The sequence below is a fragment of the Fusarium odoratissimum genome, assembly GCF_000260195.1.
Source record: "Fusarium odoratissimum NRRL 54006 unplaced genomic scaffold supercont1.7, whole genome shotgun sequence".
NCBI lineage: Eukaryota > Fungi > Ascomycota > Sordariomycetes > Hypocreales > Nectriaceae > Fusarium > Fusarium odoratissimum.
Genome location: NW_022158693.1, coordinates 1,536,294 through 1,554,393, shown reverse-complemented (window position 1 = coordinate 1,554,393; position 18,100 = coordinate 1,536,294). Strand labels below are relative to the sequence as shown.

Genomic DNA, 18,100 nt, shown 5'->3' with positions numbered 1-18,100 from the left:
TAGCCTTGTCTGTTGTTTTCAGTTCGATGTCGACCATCATTGATAACCGCCTGGCTGCTGTTAGGAAAACTGGCTTGCCTGACCTTAAAGAGCTTGCATTAGTATCCAGGGTTCTATTCAGAAATTGAAGGAAGGCTAATTGTTAGCATCCGCTAGATCTCAGATTATCACTACATATTGGTAAGGGATATTAATTCTTTCTGTAATGCAAGATGAGATTTTTTTTTAGCATGTTATTGCTTCGTGGCATTGCTATAATTATTAGCAATTGACCTCGCCCTCAAGGAGCAAGCAAGAAAACTTCAGATCTCAACAAAGGATGCCAGTAATAAACTTGTTAAAGAGCCCATTAAGCTTGTAATAGTTTGCCTAAATCTCTTTGTTATGCAGCACGTTATTGCCTCGCCTTAGCAGTTTGAGTGCGACTGGCCTGAATTTCCTAGTGTTTGTGACCGAAAGGTAGGTTCTGAAATAACATATACTAATAGGGTTCTGAGAGATGTCTCATTTCTTAACGAGGACATTGATCAGATATCATTATAAGATGATTATTCCTTGAAATTTGTTTTTATTCTTTGGAACAAGCTGTCAACGGTTATGCCACCTGGGCCGACGCCGATCTAGCAAACTAACTACTTAGGATCAACTTGCTCAACCAACCTGAAAAGGGAACAGAAACCAGTCTGCCAAAAGCCAAACCAGAACAATAATTGCGCCGATTGCCACCAATGATTGCGCCCTCCACTTTTCACTAAATCCCAGCTTTAGATGTTCATCATCATGCCATTTGACTTACTCCCTGAACATAAGAAAGGGTCATGATCGTTACCAGATACCGAAATCATCAATTCTAAGATAAAACATTATACGCCCTGATGCACCTGGTGCACTTCACAATGCAAACCAAAAAGAGAAAGAAAAAAAGAAGGGGGAAAAAAAAGAGAGGAAAGAATTAAACAGATAACAGCAGGTACTGCAAATAAAAGGAATGAAGGCCAAATCGAAGAGTATGAAGGAGAAATATATACTCCCTTATGAGGGATCCTAGACGGCATATGGGCTAGGCCTATAGTAACAACATCCTGCAGAATTTGTCCACAAGCTGTTTGAAGCGTCGGCAACTTGGAACTGCCAGACTAGGGCTTGGCTATTGGAGTACAATGGCCACGGGCTCCCCATCGATGGTCATCAAATTTCTGTTCTGTGAACTTGGTTCTCGGGAGGAGCCCTGGAGCCGGGAACTGAGTTTGCATCGTAGCCACTCATGGTAATAGAGGGGTTGCTGAGTGGTGCAGGGTGATAGATAGATGGGTGTCGGTCTGAGAGGTTCGGGCTTGTGTTTGTCCCCCTGTAGGAATAGTCAACTGCATCCCCTTTCCATGGCATATTGGGTCGCAGCGGCGACTGTGAGGATTCCGATCTGGCCCTGCAGAGGGGGTCGCGAAGCAGAGGAGGCGGGATGGGCTGGGGGCTCGATCGATGAATTTCAACAGGAGTTCCAAGCCCATGGTGTTGCGCAAATGGGTGCGATGTTCTCGGGCTGCCTGTAAGAGGGGCTGTGAAGTGGCCGCCATAGGGATATCGGTCACTCGGAGCTGGTGAAAGCGGCGATGCAAGACCTGAGCTTGTCAAACTACCGGCGGGGCTGTACCCCATCCCACCAAATCCTGGGGTCATTGCGGTCGGAGAAGCATGTTCGCTTGTATCATGCCTTCGTCCGTCGACGATCAAGGGTCTTATCATGTGCTGGGCATACGATTGTGTATTGAAGTGTCCTGGTGAGGGCATAGGAGCATTCATGCCATGGACTGCCCCGTAGGGGGAATGGAGGGCCTGGACATTGTCAAATCCCTCAGGGACTGCTCTCATCTTTATCATACGATCGCGATCATCAGCATTCAGCCGCTTGATTTTGGCACGTCTGTCACACGGGTTAGCGAGGACTATGCTGACAATTTATGTGATGATTACCTGTTCTGGAACCAAACTTGGACCTGGCGCGAACTGAGGCCAGGAATCTCCCGTGAGAGCCGCTCACGGTGTGCCGCATCTGGATGAGGCTGTTTTGCGAACTCACTCATAAGGAACCGTGTTTGCTGGTGGGTGAGTCTAAACCAATAAGCTCTTGCCTTAGAACGAGCAACGAGTACACTGACCTGAATCGCTTCATCTTGCGTCGAGCAGCCGCCCTTTCTGCCGGAGTTTGGGCTGAATGCTCTCCCTCCCCATCAAGCATATCGTCATCATCGAGGTCGTCCTCCTCTTCATCCTGTGGCGAGTCGATTCTTGCTCCTTGGCTGGATTGAGTGGACGAGAGGTCGTTTGTTTGGCGACTTGGTGGCACGAACGTACTATTAATGGCTGTTTTTGAGGTGCTGATCAGCCCTGAACTAATCACGTCCTCCATATTTGCGGTACTGGGTTTCATCCCGTAGCTATCATTTTGAAGGACCGAGTCCCTGGGCCCTGGCAACGACATCCCACCTCGGTCTATCGTCTGGAGATGGGGTGAGTACATCTGAGTCGCCCCGGGCCTCATGTGAATTCCCAGAGCATTGCCTCTGTTTTCTGCTGGGTGGCGCATTAGGGAAAGTCTTGAGGCTTCGTTCCGTGATTGATGTTGCTGTGCAGGTCCACTACCACTGTGGGAAGTAGTTGGATCGTGTGCTTGCCAGCTCGTAGGGGCCGGCAGCTCGACATTGACATCGTAAGGATTAGACATGCGAGGGCTTGTCGAAGTAAGAGATGCTTCGTATCTGCTGAATGGCCAACGGCTATGTTCTGTTTCGTACTGCCTTGTGACAAGCATTTGGACGGTATGTTGAAGGGGGATAAGCCCAACTTAAATGAGAAGAATGGTCGTGAGACCGACGAGTGTAGCTAGACAGGTACACCAACACAGTGCCCCCTCAATGTTTCTGCCTTGCTTTCACGGACGGGTCGGCCTGCTGCAGAAAGGTTGAAACCACTTCCGAGATGGCAACGGAAGGATGAACAAGGGCGTGATAGCTTAGCGGCGAGTCAGCATGCAGCAGATTATCACTGGATTAGAAGAAAAGGAATGTGAAGAAGAGGTGATCCTAAAGTAGGGACGACGAAACAGATATCGTATCCTGGGGACGAAACGAAATGGTGATGATTTAAACGAAAGACTCTGGGACCTGTAGTCTGGGGAATGAAAAGAATGGATAAGAACATAAACCGCAACCTGGAGAAAGATAGAGTTGATATGTCTTCGATCGGAAGGAGTGATATCCAGAATGTTGTTCACATTGACGCTGGGCTGGGGATGGATATATGAATCCAAGCTGGCAAGTCAAAACACGCCTTATGGTGGAGTCAGACGAATGAAGCCGTCACTGCCATGTCCTTGCCCAGGGGGGGTCGAGCAAGGTCACCATATTTCGAGGACTTCCCCTGTCATGGAAGGTGTAGAATAAGAAAGCAAAAAGTGTGGTGCTTGCCCACGCACCCATGGGCCTGCGCCAGGAGTGAACACCAACGACTAACAAGAGGTGGGGTTAATATCTGATGCTGTCTGGCGGAGAGTTGAACGAGCGATCCGTTGCATGTCTGAGCTCTCTGGTGCTGCATATTCACGGGCCAGGGTTCCATATCGGAGATACTTATCCCACTCTTTACTACTACATACGTATGCTAGGACAGCAGAAACAAGCTTTCGAGCTGATTCATGAGCTTGCTTATGGCATATTGGCGACGAACTGGGCCTGACACGATGGATAGTGACATGTGTCGAGAACGACACCAGATTAGAGCATCTACACGGTATCTGTTGAGGTGCTGAGGCATCGATGCTGTTGTTCGTGATGAGACCTGGACGTAATTAATACAGTCAGCAAAGATGCAAGTTACAAAGAACCGCAAGGATGAATCAAGGGTGCAGTGCCGGGCTAGGTTTTCTCTGAAATTGTTATTGAATTTTCTGAATCTGCGTCGACGTTGCGGCTTTAGTGCATGTTGCGCATAACCGTTGTCGCGGCTTGTGCGGGAACGAGCCAATAGAGTCTTGACAGGGGTGTAGAGGGGTGCAATGCTGCACTGTGGGTAGGATGTACGTGTAATCTTCTCCAGGATCTGACTGGCCCTCCAAGATTGCAGGGGTATTTCATGGGAAAAGCATATTTGGGCGGGAGGCAAGGACGTGTGTTGAATGAAAGACACGGTCATGATGAGATGAGGGACCATTGGCCAAGAAGGCTTATACGTATTGTTACAGGAAGAAAGTGGATGAATAATGGGGAGATCGTAAGGATGATCGTCCTCTACCCTGTGAGATATGTAACAAGGCACGTGCAAGGCTGGGCCGTGTGATGGTGAAGCGAGGTGAGGCGAGACAAGGTATCAAAACGACGCATCCGTCGCTGGTCTGGCCAGATCAGAGATAAGAGTTAAGACATTGTTGAAGGCGGTCGAAATGGCCGCCTAGGAGGCATTCGCAAGTAGGGCAAGAATCAGCTAGAGGCTGTCATATGTAGTTTGTGGCTGGGCTTGTTTCGACCTTCTCCAGCCAAGTCTGACAGATGACTGAACTGAACCCCTTGTGTTTCTGTTCCAAGTTCGAGATTGTGGGGACGATGAGCAACAAAAGTTCAGAAACTCCGCCAAACAATCCATGGAAACGTTATTGTTAGGACGGCACTTGGAGTCCTGGCCAGGGGTGAAAGCAGAATGACAGGATCAATCCAGAAATTACTGCGTACGTATACATACGTACATGCAGTGCGGTGTAGGGCCAGCCTGATGAGAGGGGTGGCACTGTGGCAGACTCTTACAATGACAAATGTTACAGGCACATCGAAGTCTCCGGTGCTCGAAGGGAGACAACAGTAAAGCCATGTGATGTCGCGGGTAACGGAGCCTCTCTTGAGCCTTGGGGATCCTGTCGAGGGGCTCAGGAAGATTCTATTTCTGGTGGCTAACAATGAACCCTTGAGTGACTTGTGGATTGTGCGGGTAAGACTGGTGGGATGTTTTGTCGCTCCTCTAGTTGTCACAGGCGATCATCTGTGCTGCTAAAGGAATGTGGGAGTGGTAGCGGTTGCATTGACTCGCGGGTATCCGTACATGGAACGACTTCATTGTTGGTTGCCCGTTCCGTCATGCGCTGGAGCAAACATGGGCGTGTTGACGGAGCCACTGCAAATGACAGAAGACCTATACATCTACTGACCGCAAGATCCGCGATGCAGATGTTGTGCTTCATGTGAGTCGGGTCCGAACCTGCGATGAATATCAGCGTCGTTGTCCTGGTGTTGGTTGTTCGCACCACTTGATCTTGAGATGGACTGTGACAGTGCTTTGTTGAAGATTGATTTGTTGGTGGTGTGGCGCGATAGGAAGGGAAACCTGGAAAGACGCATTGCCGATCATTGGGCCGTTCCTGCCTCGATCCTGCCAATCTAAGTTTAGCAGGCAACATGTTTTGGATTCTGACAGACATCAATCCAAATGCACCTGCTTTTACTCCGTAAGGTACCTTGGGCACTCATCAAACCTGAAGTGGGCAGGATACTAGGTGTAGGCTTGATTGATAATTTGATTGATTACCTTAGTACCTACCTTTCCCAGATACGTACGTGGATAGGAATTGTAGCGCTGTCCCTGTAGAGGTACACAGGTACTTCTTAGATACCGATACCGGTAGACTCCTCCTAGCCATCTGCTCCTGAAGAACATCAAACAACCCGACGGCATGCTTTCTCAGCGCCTAGTGTACCTTATTTCATGCGATTCCAGGTGCCCGCCAACGGGTAGTAGTGCTGTCCAGGATCAGGGATCATGATTAGCCTTGTGAGCCCGGATCTAGACGTTTCATCCTTCGACTGGGCTTGAGCTTCTACACATCCACCATGGATTGACGCTGTTCCCGATGGGATCAATACTTGCTCAACAGCATTGATGACGACTCCAGCAATCACTGAAACGACCCTTCTTTCCACGGCATAGAAACACGGACCTTATTAGGAGCCTCAATCTTCCGTCTCTAGCTCCAACGAAAGTAGGGACTTTCATATCTAAAGCCCCAAGATTTCTCAAGAATGTCTTCGACGTCCACATTTATTGCCTGACATGGGGTACTGTAATTACCGTTGGTGCCAAGGTCCCAAAGCTTAGGAACAGTTCTAATTTGCCGAACACCACATGATTCTCAAACTGCCGCTTTTCTTCCTGTGTCAAACGGGGTAAGACGAAAAGGTCACCTTGCTAACATGAAGGCTTTGCTTGTTGTCTCATTTCTTCTGAGACGAGCCTCTTATCTTCGCAAGAGAAGCTGACCAAATTGAGTCAGGTTGGGATTGCACAACATCATCAAGACTGTCATTGACCAACTGCAGCAGAGATGTCGCTGAGACAAGTTTTGACTTGCCCATAGCGCAGCATGGGGAACCAGAGAACAAGCTAGCATCTCGTAATACAACGGAATCTTGCTGATCATAGCACTATTGCGATCACATATAGGTACGGTACAATGCTCTGTCAGTAGCCGAATCAGGGTACAAGCTTGATCATAAGCGAACACAGAATGCAGGATAGGCAACACTAACATTGAAAAAGTTGTTACTCGCTCTACATTACAAAATCGTTCTCTTGCTAAAGTGCCAATCCCGTTCGCACGGTATCCAGTCGGCTCCATGCATACTTTCGCTTCAAGAGGAGAGCTCCGAGTCGTTTCGCAAACTAATCACTTGGCTACTGTCGGGCAAATCTATGTCAGGAAGCAGCTAGAACGCGCATTCCACCAGCCCGTCCATCATTCTGCGCGGCTGCAGAACATGAATATTCATGGTTATGGAGACACAACGAGGCACAGCAAAGCTCTGAGCTCCATTGTGGTAGCGTCTTCCGGAAATATTCGTCCATCAACCAAACTTCAACGGCCACCTCAAAAGGGTGATTGATTTGCAGCTTCCGTACACAAACGAATATGTTACAGACACACCTCTTTGTCCCCAGATTTCAGGAGTGCCTGCTCCGCCTTCGATGAATGGGCTCTGGGACTTTCAGGACATGGATGCTTGAGTACCGAAGCTGACTATCTCTTGAAAACAGAAAACCTTTATTAGGGACTCATAGGTGGTATACGATCTCATAGGATATGATTGATCATACCTCGAATCTAACGAACCTGACCCAGCACACAACAACACCATAGAGTTTCTTCTGCATCTACAATTCGTACAAGCGCCTATGGGTCGTTATTGAAGTAGAAGACTTTGAAGAGGTGAGCCCCCTTCTGTCTGTGAAAAGAAAAATAGCCGTGTTCGGTCTTGGAGTCGCCAATCACCCGTCCTTTGTGTCGTTTACCATGATTGAGAATTCCGAGTGGGATCTTCTGTTGGTTCCACTAGCGTTTTGACCAGGATGCCAACGTTCTTTTTCTTCGAGAACCTTATCCTAGGTATACTTTGGGGGCCCCTGCCTGTAATCACCTGCCCTGATATTAAACTGTTATTAGAATTCTTCTTGTAGGCAAGTTTGCGAGGATTGAACCTTAGCAAGTTCAGAGAATTTGCTTTGGGAATCTCTGGAAACCGTATGTTTTGATAGTCCCCCGAATTCTCCTTAATTTACATAGCCTTTGCTCAACCGGCCGAAACTCATGTCGAATACATTAAAGTTATAGCTGTACCTTTATAGTAGGTTGCTCTTTTTGTTGTAAGGGAATAACCAAGCCATACGGTGATGTCGTAACTTTTAAACACCGCTAACCTAAGTATTCTCTAGGCTACGCACATGTGATTCAACTCTGCTGCTTAGCAGCCCTGTACTGATCGGGCACTAACCGTAGTTCCCGTGTATATGTACGCTTTTATTGCATTCCGTTACCAAGACATCTTGTGAAGGTAACATAGCAGAGTTTTGGTGCTCCTAAAACCTTGTTCTGGGACAGGAGGTGCACACCCTTCAATCTGATTAACCACTCGCATTCGTTTCTGGGCAGGAAGCCACTTGGCCTGAGTCTTGAGAGCCCTTTCAGGAGGGTGATAATCATCTACAAAAGGCTTTGGCCAAAATGAAACCGGCATGCCCTCTCGGCCGAGATGGTGAAGACAAATGCCCAACTCTACCATCTTTGATTCCATATGCTATCAATGAGCGGTGATATTCCAATTCCTACCTGTGAGATGCAGTGGTGGAACTTGCAAGGAGAAAAGGAGAGAGCCCACTTGTTTCTCATTGATAGAAGTATTATTAGAAATTACTATGATCATTACGATACGGATATAAACCTGAATTTCTCCAGCATAATCTTGTTGGAGTTCCCGGTTCTGTAGATATTCTATGGAGGACCATCTCTCCCCTATGTCTGCTGGCACTTTCTTCCTCCCCTTGATCTGGCGGGTCACAAATCTGAATTGCGGAGAGTTCCCAAGTGGCCTGTTTAATATGGAGACAATCAGGTTTCGAGATGAAGCTTGTGGCAATCCAATGGCCACAACCTAGCCAGCTGGAATCGCTCGGGTGACCCTTGCTTGCTGAAGCCCAAGCATGAAACACTCGACCGCCGGGTCGTAACATCATGTAACAAGCATGGAATCTCAACACCTTTCGAGAGTCTGCCTTGAGAGTCTAGTTGTGCTATCATGCTATCACAACTCAAGATTGACTGCAGTCTATAGTCGCAGGTATCAATGTGATGGATGTCATATAAGCCAATAGTGACAACAAGTTTGGCTTCCAACACCCTCTCATGTCTGGCACCTAGTCCACAGAAGTCAGCTGTATTCACGCAACTGCCGTATATAACCCCCTGGCAGAGGATCGAGTGTCTTGCCAATACCGGAGAAGACGCAGCCTAGAAACTTATAAGTTAAGCTTGTTGATCTGTTTCGTTTTCGAGGCAAGCTCAAGTCAATCTGCCTGCTCTGTCGTTGCATCTTATCAGTAATATCGAACGAACCTCAGAAAGCTTTATCAGGTTTCGGGTTTCGTCTGTTATAATCTGCTATCCTGGTTGATGGGACATATGAATGGCGGTGTAGGTCATATCTCATTATATCGAAGTCGAAAGCTAAGAATATCACAGCTATGTATTGTGTTATTCTAAGCAGTTTCATCATTGGGATTTGCTTTTGTCTCTCGTGGTGATTCAGAATAAACATGCCTCGGTAAGCAGAAAGAAGCAAATACCGAAAGAATTGGGGGGCTTGTCTCAGAGTCTTGATGCAGACCAACTGACTATTTGACGAGTAGGAGACTTCTGTCACTTCGCAAATCTATCCCCAACTGTCGCTTGATGCGAAACGGGTGATTCTCTTGGCTGCATGTTCGACATCTAGAGTTTAAGCATGCCTTGCCAGAGAAACCAAACTTCCGCTCAGCTTTGATCAGTGTCCTCCTGTTCTCATAATTCCCCGTGTGGTCTATCATTGAGAGACACCTATTCTGAAGACTAGACAAGGTCTAATGATCGACGGGTGTTTCAATCAATTGGTCGAACGAAGGCTCGCAAGAAGGCCCGTAAACAGAAGCACGAAACCAAACAAAAAGTGACTGAGCGCAGATAGACAGTTTCATATTTTAGGTGCCAGTGCAGCTAGACAAGATGTGGTGGACTCGGCGATGGTTGTTTCGAGCTTTGACCTTTACATCTCAGCAATTAGTGTGTGGGCCTTGGTTGGTACTAAGACAAAAGACCCGGACTCTTCTTCCATAAGAAGAAGTTATAGAATCATGTAGAAGGTACAATAAAGACGTTGAATCTATCCTTGTGTTTATGAGGCAAGGGTAAGGGTAATGATTCAACAGGCACAACTGCCGAAGAGGCTGACGGGGGTTCATTTCGAGGCTATTGCCGCCCTGCTCTGACACCCGTCAGGAAATAGGATGTGTCTGCATGAGCCTTGATTTCGCGGTCGGACCTCTTGAGAAGGGCTCGGCTTTATGTCGTACGATGATATACTCTGTGTGTTCTGACAGAGAGAGGCGTGCTCTTGGGCATCATTCCCGAGTACCTGGGGGGAGGCAAGAAAACTCAGGATCTCGGACATAAGCAATGAATCCTAAACAATGAAAAGATTTTGTTAATTTAATTTAAGCCAAGGGGGGCTCTTTGATGAGTTTATTTTAGTATCCGAGTCTCCTTCCTCCTCAGGATCGCCTTCTTCCTCATCCGAAGCTATCTCAATTAGCATTGATTCTCTTCATGATACGGTCGTTGGCATCCTCGAGGTCGAGCAATTCCACTTTCACTTCCACTTCCACTTCCTCTTCCTGTTAAGGTGCCGCTCGAGTTGACAGTAACTCTCTATCGAAAGCCTCGTCATCCTTCCCAATGAGGACCCCATATAGATCTTTATGTATTTGGCCAAGTTGAGAGCTGCGACTGTCGTTCACCAGCTCATCTACCATCGAAGGGTGAGATACAACACGCCATACGTGAAACTCTCGTTCTTGAGGCAGTCTACGAGCACGTTCAATGACTTGCTCCTCTCTTCCTGGTGCCCAGAATGGCTCAGTGATAATCAAATGAGAGGCCTCTACTAGAATTAGACCAACCCCCCCCCCCCCTCCAAGGTAGCACTCGTTCACTGGTGCAGATATCCAGGCGGGGCGGTGATGAGGATAAACCCACCGTACCCTTATATCTGTCTGACTTCCTTGATCTCGAGAGCGGCGAGCAATGATGTGGAAGACTTGCCCAGACCAACGGTATCACAAGGGACTCCCTGGCGGAATGTAGAGTTTGCAGTCATCTTGAGTCGTTCTTTGCCTATCAATTGATTCTCAAGTGGGATTGTTTGCAAAGGCCACCGGGCCTTAGCTTTTATCTTTGTGTCTGTGAATCAATCCTATCATAACAATTGTTAGTTATGTATAGTGCTGGGGGTGAAGTTGGACCAACCATATATTCATTGAAATCTTGACTTGTGAGGTAGCCAATAACGTTGACTTGCTGTCCATCAACATTAATCGTCGATCTGTATTCTGATGTTTCGTAGTTGGAGAGGGTAAAGTTGTCGAGATCAAACATCGATTCAATTTTTCTTAGATCCAGAGTGATAGACTTCGCCTCTCCGGCGTCGTCTTCCAAGTCATTTCACAAGTCCTCCTCTGTAAACAGTTTCTGAGACACCTTGTGAGCTTGTTCTGAACTGTACATAGCGTCTGGCATCTCTTTGTATTCATAGCCAGGTTGTTCCGACTCAGACTCTATTTTTCGAACAAGATTGAGTCCCTTACCATTCTTACGCTCGTCTTTCGGGTTCACGAGTTCTCAAAGTTCAGTGGTTGATGACGTCCTTGAACTTTTAATCCAGAGCAGCGACGTGCAACTTGCCTTAGGACAGAGACTCATATGAGAGACATGAGCGGTGTAAAGTAGAGAAACTAGGTAGTTTGGAGGTTGGAGGTTGGAGGTTGAAACTTGAAACTTGAATGGATATTGAAGATCAAGGTAATATATCACAAATTGTGACCGTGATTCACTGTGACCGAACGTGACTCATTATAACTACCTACCTAGGTAAGTAAAGGTAGGTTAAAGAGAGCTACCTGTCAGTATGCAGGTAGCCGCATATTCTCTCATATAATTTACATATAAAATCAAGCAATTACTCGCAAGAAACCAAGCGGCCTTATATTTAGTACTGTACTATCTACAATTGGGCATGTCTCCTTCTGAAGCCTACAGAGATCCTAAATTTAGGGTCTTTAGATTCCCAAATTCCTTCCATTCGCACCACACTGTCACGTCCCAATTTCCTCATCCTTCAACATCACCAGATCTTCAAGCTTCCCTTTCTTGATGTCTTCGCATGATGTCAACTTATTATGTGGTTATCTGTAGCCACGGGTACTTATCATCTCAATACAGAAAGTCTGTAAAAACTCCATCGGTCGCTAGCTCACCTTCGTGGACTAGAGGTTGCCCGACGCCACGATGAGCATCGTTATCGATTTTCCGCATCTGCCTCTACACTCTGGCCTCTACGAGCAAGAAGGCAAGATGATATCAACTATGATCATCGACGAATGACATGCGGCAAAGAAGGAGAATACGCAACTCAACCAAGCCATTCGTTGATAGAAGTACGGGCATGCATTCATGCTCACCGGAGCACCGGTTTTCAACACATGGTGTGACATCGCTGGTCAGCTTATGCTACTCCCTAATGGAGTCCCATTTGTGAACCTCAAACACCACAGCGAGCTTGTCGACAGCCCTGCTTCTAGTCAGTCGGACACGCCCAGTAAGAAAGAATCAGCGATCTTGAAGATGATTCTGGCGTCGATGACAGCCGGGAGACCCAAGGAGATCCTGCAACTGCCACCAATCCGATATCACGAAATGAGAGCCAGCACTCAGGCCGAGCCATTTTCTATCATCGGGATCGAGGCCTGGACTACAGAGGGACAACATCTCCTTCGATACGCCAGGCATAAAAGCAAAAGAAGACTCGCGTTCATGGGATTGGCTTTGTTACAAAAAAAACAGACAGAGGCAAAAGGATCACTTCTTCGCATTGCCACTAACATCGCCGATGGCCTCCCAGCTGACAACATGCCTTCGACAAAACAGATACAGCCACGGCGTTACCTTGGGGCTTTATTTAAAGAAGACCTCAAACAGCTGAACAGCTACATCAAAGGCGAGATTCAGGAAAAGAGGAAGAGGTAGCAAAGTTTACACCCAGGCCCCAATATAGCAGCAATCAACGCTCATCTTGGTACAGATTGGGGCCTCATCCATCATCAACACTAAAAAAGAAGAGGAAGAAAACTCCAAAAGACCACTCTCCGAGAGGAGCAAAACCCAGATCACATACTCCGTACAAATATCTTCAGTTACGATGCAGAGGGCGATAACAAGGAAGAAGACCTCAGCCTAGAGGGCGACGGGAGTGAGGAGGACGAGCCAAACTTCAAGCAGGGAGGTCGTGTTTCATCAGGTTGACCGTACGGAAAGATATTTGACCATCAACACTTATCGCTTGCTAATATTCGTATGTATCCCGCGCAAATAAAAAGAAACAGATCTAGGTAGTTACTTGAAAGGGGGAAAAACCGATACTCGCTCATCTTCCAAGCCTTGTATGTAGTATCATTGCGCATATCTCATTATATCCAGCCATTACATCCTCTCACAACATGATATACATGCATCTCAAAATGCATTGCCACCCACTACTCTCATATCCTTTAACAATTGTTACAGTCCTCTCCAAAGTTGCCGTTCTCAACTGTTGGGTATGCGCCAGTAGTCATCTCAGCCCAGCTCCAATCTAGTGTCATTGGCAGAGAGAACAGGTCTTGCGGAAGAAGGGGCTGCTGGAATGCCGCCATTGGAATCTGCGGAGATGAATTCATGTTTGTGTCGCCATAATTCATTGAGTCAAAGTCGCCCGACTGAGGCACCGGGAACTCTTGAGGCCAGCCAGCTGACATTGCTGAAGGAGAAGGGTCGTTCATTGGACTACCCATGGAGAACTGTCCCATTGAGGCACCGTTCTGGGGAGGCGATAACTGGGCTTGTGATGATCTTCTCTGAGAATTAGAAGACACTGAGGTAGTTGTTGCTGATTCTGCAGTGCTCGACTGTCGAGCCGTGGCCGTAGTAGCGTTGGCAGATGATTTATTTGTATCCTGGTTCTTACGCTTGCGTCGAGAAGACTGTTCCTTTTCAGCCTTGTCGATTACAGCCTTTGCTATACGCTCAAACTCGGCACATATACCGAGCATTCGATGCACACCGCCCTGTTCAGCCTCCTGTCCAAGCATGGAGAGGAAGGTGACCACAATGTTCATGAGTCGGGTGTCTGACTTTGCTCGGGGATCGAGTGGGTTCTGTAAGATATTTCCAAACAGCGTCACCAGTGCAGAAACAGGAAAATAGAGAATCATCCTGAAAGTGATGTTAGTGTATCGCTAGTATGATGAGAGTTCGAAACCTACCAAACGCAGGCAAAATCGCCTTGGGGCACATATTTTAGCAACGAGACAGAAGCTCGTGCTGCAGCCGTGCATAGTGCTGCAGAGGAAAACACCCGCGGGTTTAGTGGTCGGGCATTCAGACCTTGAATGGCATAATTGGCCAGCCGACTGGTCCAGAGTCCATGGGCAACTGACATGCGATGGATGGTTGTCAGGCAGTTATAATAGGTAAGATGCAACATGACAACGTGAAGAATCAGAGGAGTGTGCGAGGCATTGATGTCGTGCTCGGGCCGATAGTCAATCGGGATGCGATCCTTCCATTCTTCCAACTTGTGATCCAGCTCGCCAATGGTGTGGAGTAGCTCACCATCTGATTGCTTTGTAGCTTGAACAGAGTACAGCCTCTTATAGACTTCACTCTCGATAGTGGCAAACTCACACATAGCCCGGAAGAGATTCATCTTACCCTTGCCATCTGCCAAGGGGATATTGCCAATGTTGTCCTCCGGGTCAGCATCCGGAAGCTCAACGTTCATGTCATCATCGTCCTGGGCAGGTGGACGACCGGCTCGGAGGCAGAGATCTTTGTCTAGCATATACGCGATCCAGAAGACTCTCTTCCGTTGCTCGATCTCTATGGGGTTCAGGTTGAATCCCGTCCCGCGCTTATGGAGACCGATACTGTGCGCCAGGCGCATGGCTGCTGAGACCAGCAGCAAAGTGGGCTGAGGGTTTGGCGTTCCTTGTAAGAACAAAGCCATGCCAAGAAGGGCTTGGACACTCAACAAATCGGTGTTGCGCATAGTCAGCTCGGGAAACACTCCGATGGCATTCTTCAGGTGACCCCATGCCTTTTCGTCCTCATCCTGTGGCACCAGATTGCTCATGACTCGCAAACGATGGGCAATCGCGAGCGCACAGTTGAGACTGGCCCACCATCCAGAGCCTTGGTAAGGGTCTGATGAGTATTGAAGGTGTACTAGGTGCATGAATGTCGGCCGATGAAATAGAGGGAAGATGCAATTGAAGTTGTCGAAGAAGTCCTGGAGAAGTGAAAGTGCCTCAGGCTTGGGAGGCAAAGGCCGGAAAATGGGTCGTTGGAATAGGTCGCCAAAGACTTCAGGTTTCCAATTAGTCCATTTGTGGTCATCGACAGATATATCCGATATGGTCCGTTGAAAAGAATCATCCCCTGTTTTCGAATTCACCCACGAAACTCCCTTTGGTGAAAATATGGAGAAGCCAGATGACGACCCTGCGGCATGTTAGTAAGGGGTGTTCATACAGATATAGTCTAGTAACTCACCAATGTATCTGGTCTCTCCAAAATTATTTGTTACTAAAGAACACATCAACTCTGAAAGAGCCTCCACTTCTTCCTGATCTTCCTGTTTGATCTCTCCCACATTCGCAGCTGGTGCCGGAGCTGTTGATGGAGCTGTCGACGGAGCTGGTGTTGCTGATTTGCGTTTATCATCCTTGGGCGAGGTAAGTGAGCTTTGAGGGGTCATCTCGCCCCCGTCTGCAGCAGCCGATGGGCCGGATGTCGATTGAGATGGTGAGTTAGGGTTGGATGCCGCAGGCATTGACACCTGTCTCGACTTCTCTTGTCGTTCCAGTAACCTTTTCTCTAACGCGCCAAGGTCATCATCATCTTCGTCAAGGAGGCCTGTATATAGAAGGTCAGTATGATGAGGTCGTGCCAGTAAAGAAAATTCTTCAAACCACTTACCAGAAAGTCTCAAAAGATGCTCCATACGGTTCAGCCGGTTCTCAAGTCCCTCGATGTACTTGGCACTTCAAATCTGTCAGCAACCACATGATTTCGCAATGAGGTGAAAGGTCATACCCTTTAGGAGGAGCACGCTTCTTCTCAACTTGCGTGAAGACACACTCGGTCTTATAGTTGATACAGTGAGTACAAGAAGGCATCTTGCCGTCACACTTGATCTTTTTCTTCCGGCACATATCACAGGCCTGTTGGAGTTCCGATCAGCACACAATACTCTTAAGCCGGCTGCGCCGGGATCTATCCTAGGTCCCATACCCTAGCGATTCTCCTTCTCTTGGGGTCATTTGCATCTTCAAGCAACATAGCCGAGTCATTGAACATCTGCGCAGCAATCTCTGGGGGCAACTGCGGTATGCCATCGTAACCACCAAAAACCTGCGGCGGATGATTCATGATCGGCGGGGCCATGCCCGGGACCTGAAAGCCCATATGGTCCATCTTGTTCGAAGTGAAAGGGTTTCCTGACTAAAATAGTCGGTTGAAGTGGGAGTATCGCGTTTCGAGGTTCGCAAAGCGGCGGTCCCGTGGTTCAATTCAGCGGCAATGAGTCGTCGCCTTGCGACACGAGAGTTGGAATGCGACAAGCAACCCTTATAATGCGATAGGCTGGGCTGTGAGAGTCTCAGTCACGGTGAGATCATCTGTGCGATACGGAGAGTGGGAGCTGGAGCTGGAGCTGAAGCCGGAGCTGTGGAGTGAAGAATATTTTGTTGGTTGGGGTAAATCGTAGATCGGAGCCCACGGATCACTAATAGTTATTAAGGTATGATAATTCAGACAAGGAGCAAGGAGACGGAGTCGAGAAGGAAGAAGCCGAGGTGGGCGATTTTGGAGGCGCCGGTGCGCTAAAAAGCTCCCAGACCAGGTCAAGTCTGTGGTCGACTAACGTTAGCTTGGTTAAGACCCGACTCTATGACTATCACTGTCAGACTGAGGCGGAGATGGAGTGGGGTGGCGGAGTTTGGTTGGTTTTGTCTTGGTGTGAACTCCTCTGGCGGGTACTGACTGAGCAGCGAAGCGAGTGTACAGTACTGTATCAGTAAGTAGTGGTCGACTGTCAAGTCACGACGGCGATGAGGGTGAAGATAATGATTGAATTCAAGTCCAAGTCTACGTCGCCAGATCGTGGTGTTGACGAAATTTTCATTCTTCCGAGTCAACCGGCAATGACAAATTCAAAGCATAAACCGGCAAGTCAAGTATCCGTTAGCATTTGCAACTGGAACTGGAACCTGCTACAGTTGCCAATTGGTACCTTGCTAACCTCAGCTTGGACCGATGAGACAAGAGAAGTCGCAGGGAAGGCAAGGACTCAATGCGCGGGTATTTGTTTCGAATCCGGGAACGAGGAAAAGAAGGTAGGTACCTACCTGCCACTCCTGGTGCATGAAGACCTGAGACCCTCAATCAGTGGAGGGGAGGGTGTTGAAAAATAACTGACCAAAGAGTGTGCTAAGTTTGTCACAAATCATCCTGGGTTTGTCCAAGTATTTCTTTCACTGAGAATGAGGTCTCGAGACTTCTTACTAGTAGGTATGTACATGCCCTAACTACCATCGAGCATCAAGGCGAGGCCGCCGGCAGTCGTCATTACACGTTCCCTTCAATAGCTCATGGCGATGCCATTGGCTTCAGCCAATCACCCTAGAATAGGCTCTATGAGATGCTCTACTGTAGCCGCAGATCAGCTGAATAAACAATCAAGTTGGTAGTTCTCTGCTGCAAGCAATGATATGATGTACAGATTTGTAAACACAACTTCCGCCTTTGCAGCAAATGATCGTCATAGGACCCCTGGCTCTACGGCAGTCAATTTTAACTGCTGAAGGCCTCCACTGTATTTCGTCTCTGCTCTTGGCGATGGGTCGCTGAGAATAGCCCACTGTTTATAGAACAGGGTACATGACCCGGAATCCTTCTCTGGATGGATCAAGTCTCCATGTATACAGCCTTTGCTTGCATGCGATAATATCTTACTATAACGCAATTCTGAACTTGGGCATTGCTCGATTGGCACTTCGTGGGTCTTCCAGGTTGATAGAGATACCTTCTACTCGTTCCTGCGTAGCCAAGCCACTCTTCCGCAAATAGTATGGGCTTCAGCCTAGTAGAGCTTGCTAAATATTGACAACCAAAGTAGCAACATTGGCGTTAAACTTGCTGTTCATCTCATAGTTTATTTCCGTCAAGTGACCGTCAGAGCTAAATAGGTAAGGTAGGTAGCTAAGTCTATGATCAATACCTCTCTGTCAGACTTCAATATTGATCGCTGCGTCAAGACCGGAAAGCCTTGTTATCTCTCGTCTCTCTTGGTCCCCGATCTTACAAAGAATCTGTATGCGACCTTGATCCCCTGATGACGTGTCTCAGACCTAAAACACACAGACAACCGTTGGAACCTAACTAAAC

General features: G+C 47.8%; 4 protein-coding genes across 7 annotated transcripts; 1 reads left to right on the top strand and 3 right to left on the bottom strand.

Annotated features, from left to right (window-relative positions):
• Nucleotides 1–548: 548 nt before the first annotated feature.
• On the bottom strand, nucleotides 549–5,557 carry FOIG_05795 (uncharacterized protein). 3 transcript variants are annotated; one of them, XM_031204637.1, is made up of 4 exons: nucleotides 5,288–5,308; nucleotides 2,157–5,241; nucleotides 1,972–2,109; nucleotides 553–1,921 (listed from the first exon to the last, which is right to left on the bottom strand). In XM_031204637.1, exons 2-4 carry the CDS (start codon nucleotides 2,807–2,809, stop codon nucleotides 1,189–1,191), a joined length of 1,524 nt encoding a protein of 507 aa, XP_031066466.1. In that variant the 5' UTR covers nucleotides 2,810–5,241; nucleotides 5,288–5,308; the 3' UTR covers nucleotides 553–1,188. The 3 variants fall into 3 exon arrangements, with proteins under 3 accessions (XP_031066465.1, XP_031066466.1, XP_031066467.1); XM_031204638.1 differs by lacking the exon at nucleotides 5,288–5,308 and having other exon boundaries at nucleotides 2,157–3,834; nucleotides 4,736–4,756; XM_031204636.1 differs by having other exon boundaries at nucleotides 549–1,921; nucleotides 2,157–5,557.
• Nucleotides 5,558–10,604: 5,047 nt separating this feature from the next.
• On the bottom strand, nucleotides 10,605–10,718 carry FOIG_05794 (uncharacterized protein; the record flags this gene model as incomplete). Its single annotated transcript, XM_031204635.1, has 1 exon — nucleotides 10,605–10,718. One exon carries the CDS (start codon nucleotides 10,716–10,718, stop codon nucleotides 10,605–10,607), a length of 114 nt encoding a protein of 37 aa, XP_031066464.1.
• An 853-nt stretch (nucleotides 10,719–11,571) lies between these two features.
• Nucleotides 11,572–13,157, top strand: FOIG_05793 (uncharacterized protein). The gene has a single exon (XM_031204634.1). It carries the CDS (start codon nucleotides 12,071–12,073, stop codon nucleotides 12,641–12,643), a length of 573 nt encoding a protein of 190 aa, XP_031066463.1. The 5' UTR covers nucleotides 11,572–12,070; the 3' UTR covers nucleotides 12,644–13,157.
• Nucleotides 11,848–17,008, bottom strand: FOIG_05792 (uncharacterized protein). Of its 2 annotated transcripts, XM_031204632.1 has the most exons (6): nucleotides 15,947–17,008; nucleotides 15,749–15,876; nucleotides 15,632–15,696; nucleotides 15,206–15,568; nucleotides 13,918–15,154; nucleotides 11,848–13,867 (listed from the first exon to the last, which is right to left on the bottom strand). In XM_031204632.1, exons 1-6 carry the CDS (start codon nucleotides 16,127–16,129, stop codon nucleotides 13,165–13,167), a joined length of 2,679 nt encoding a protein of 892 aa, XP_031066461.1. In that variant the 5' UTR covers nucleotides 16,130–17,008; the 3' UTR covers nucleotides 11,848–13,164. The 2 variants fall into 2 exon arrangements, with proteins under 2 accessions (XP_031066461.1, XP_031066462.1); XM_031204633.1 differs by having other exon boundaries at nucleotides 15,749–17,008.
• Between the last annotated feature and the right edge of the window lie 1,092 nt (nucleotides 17,009–18,100).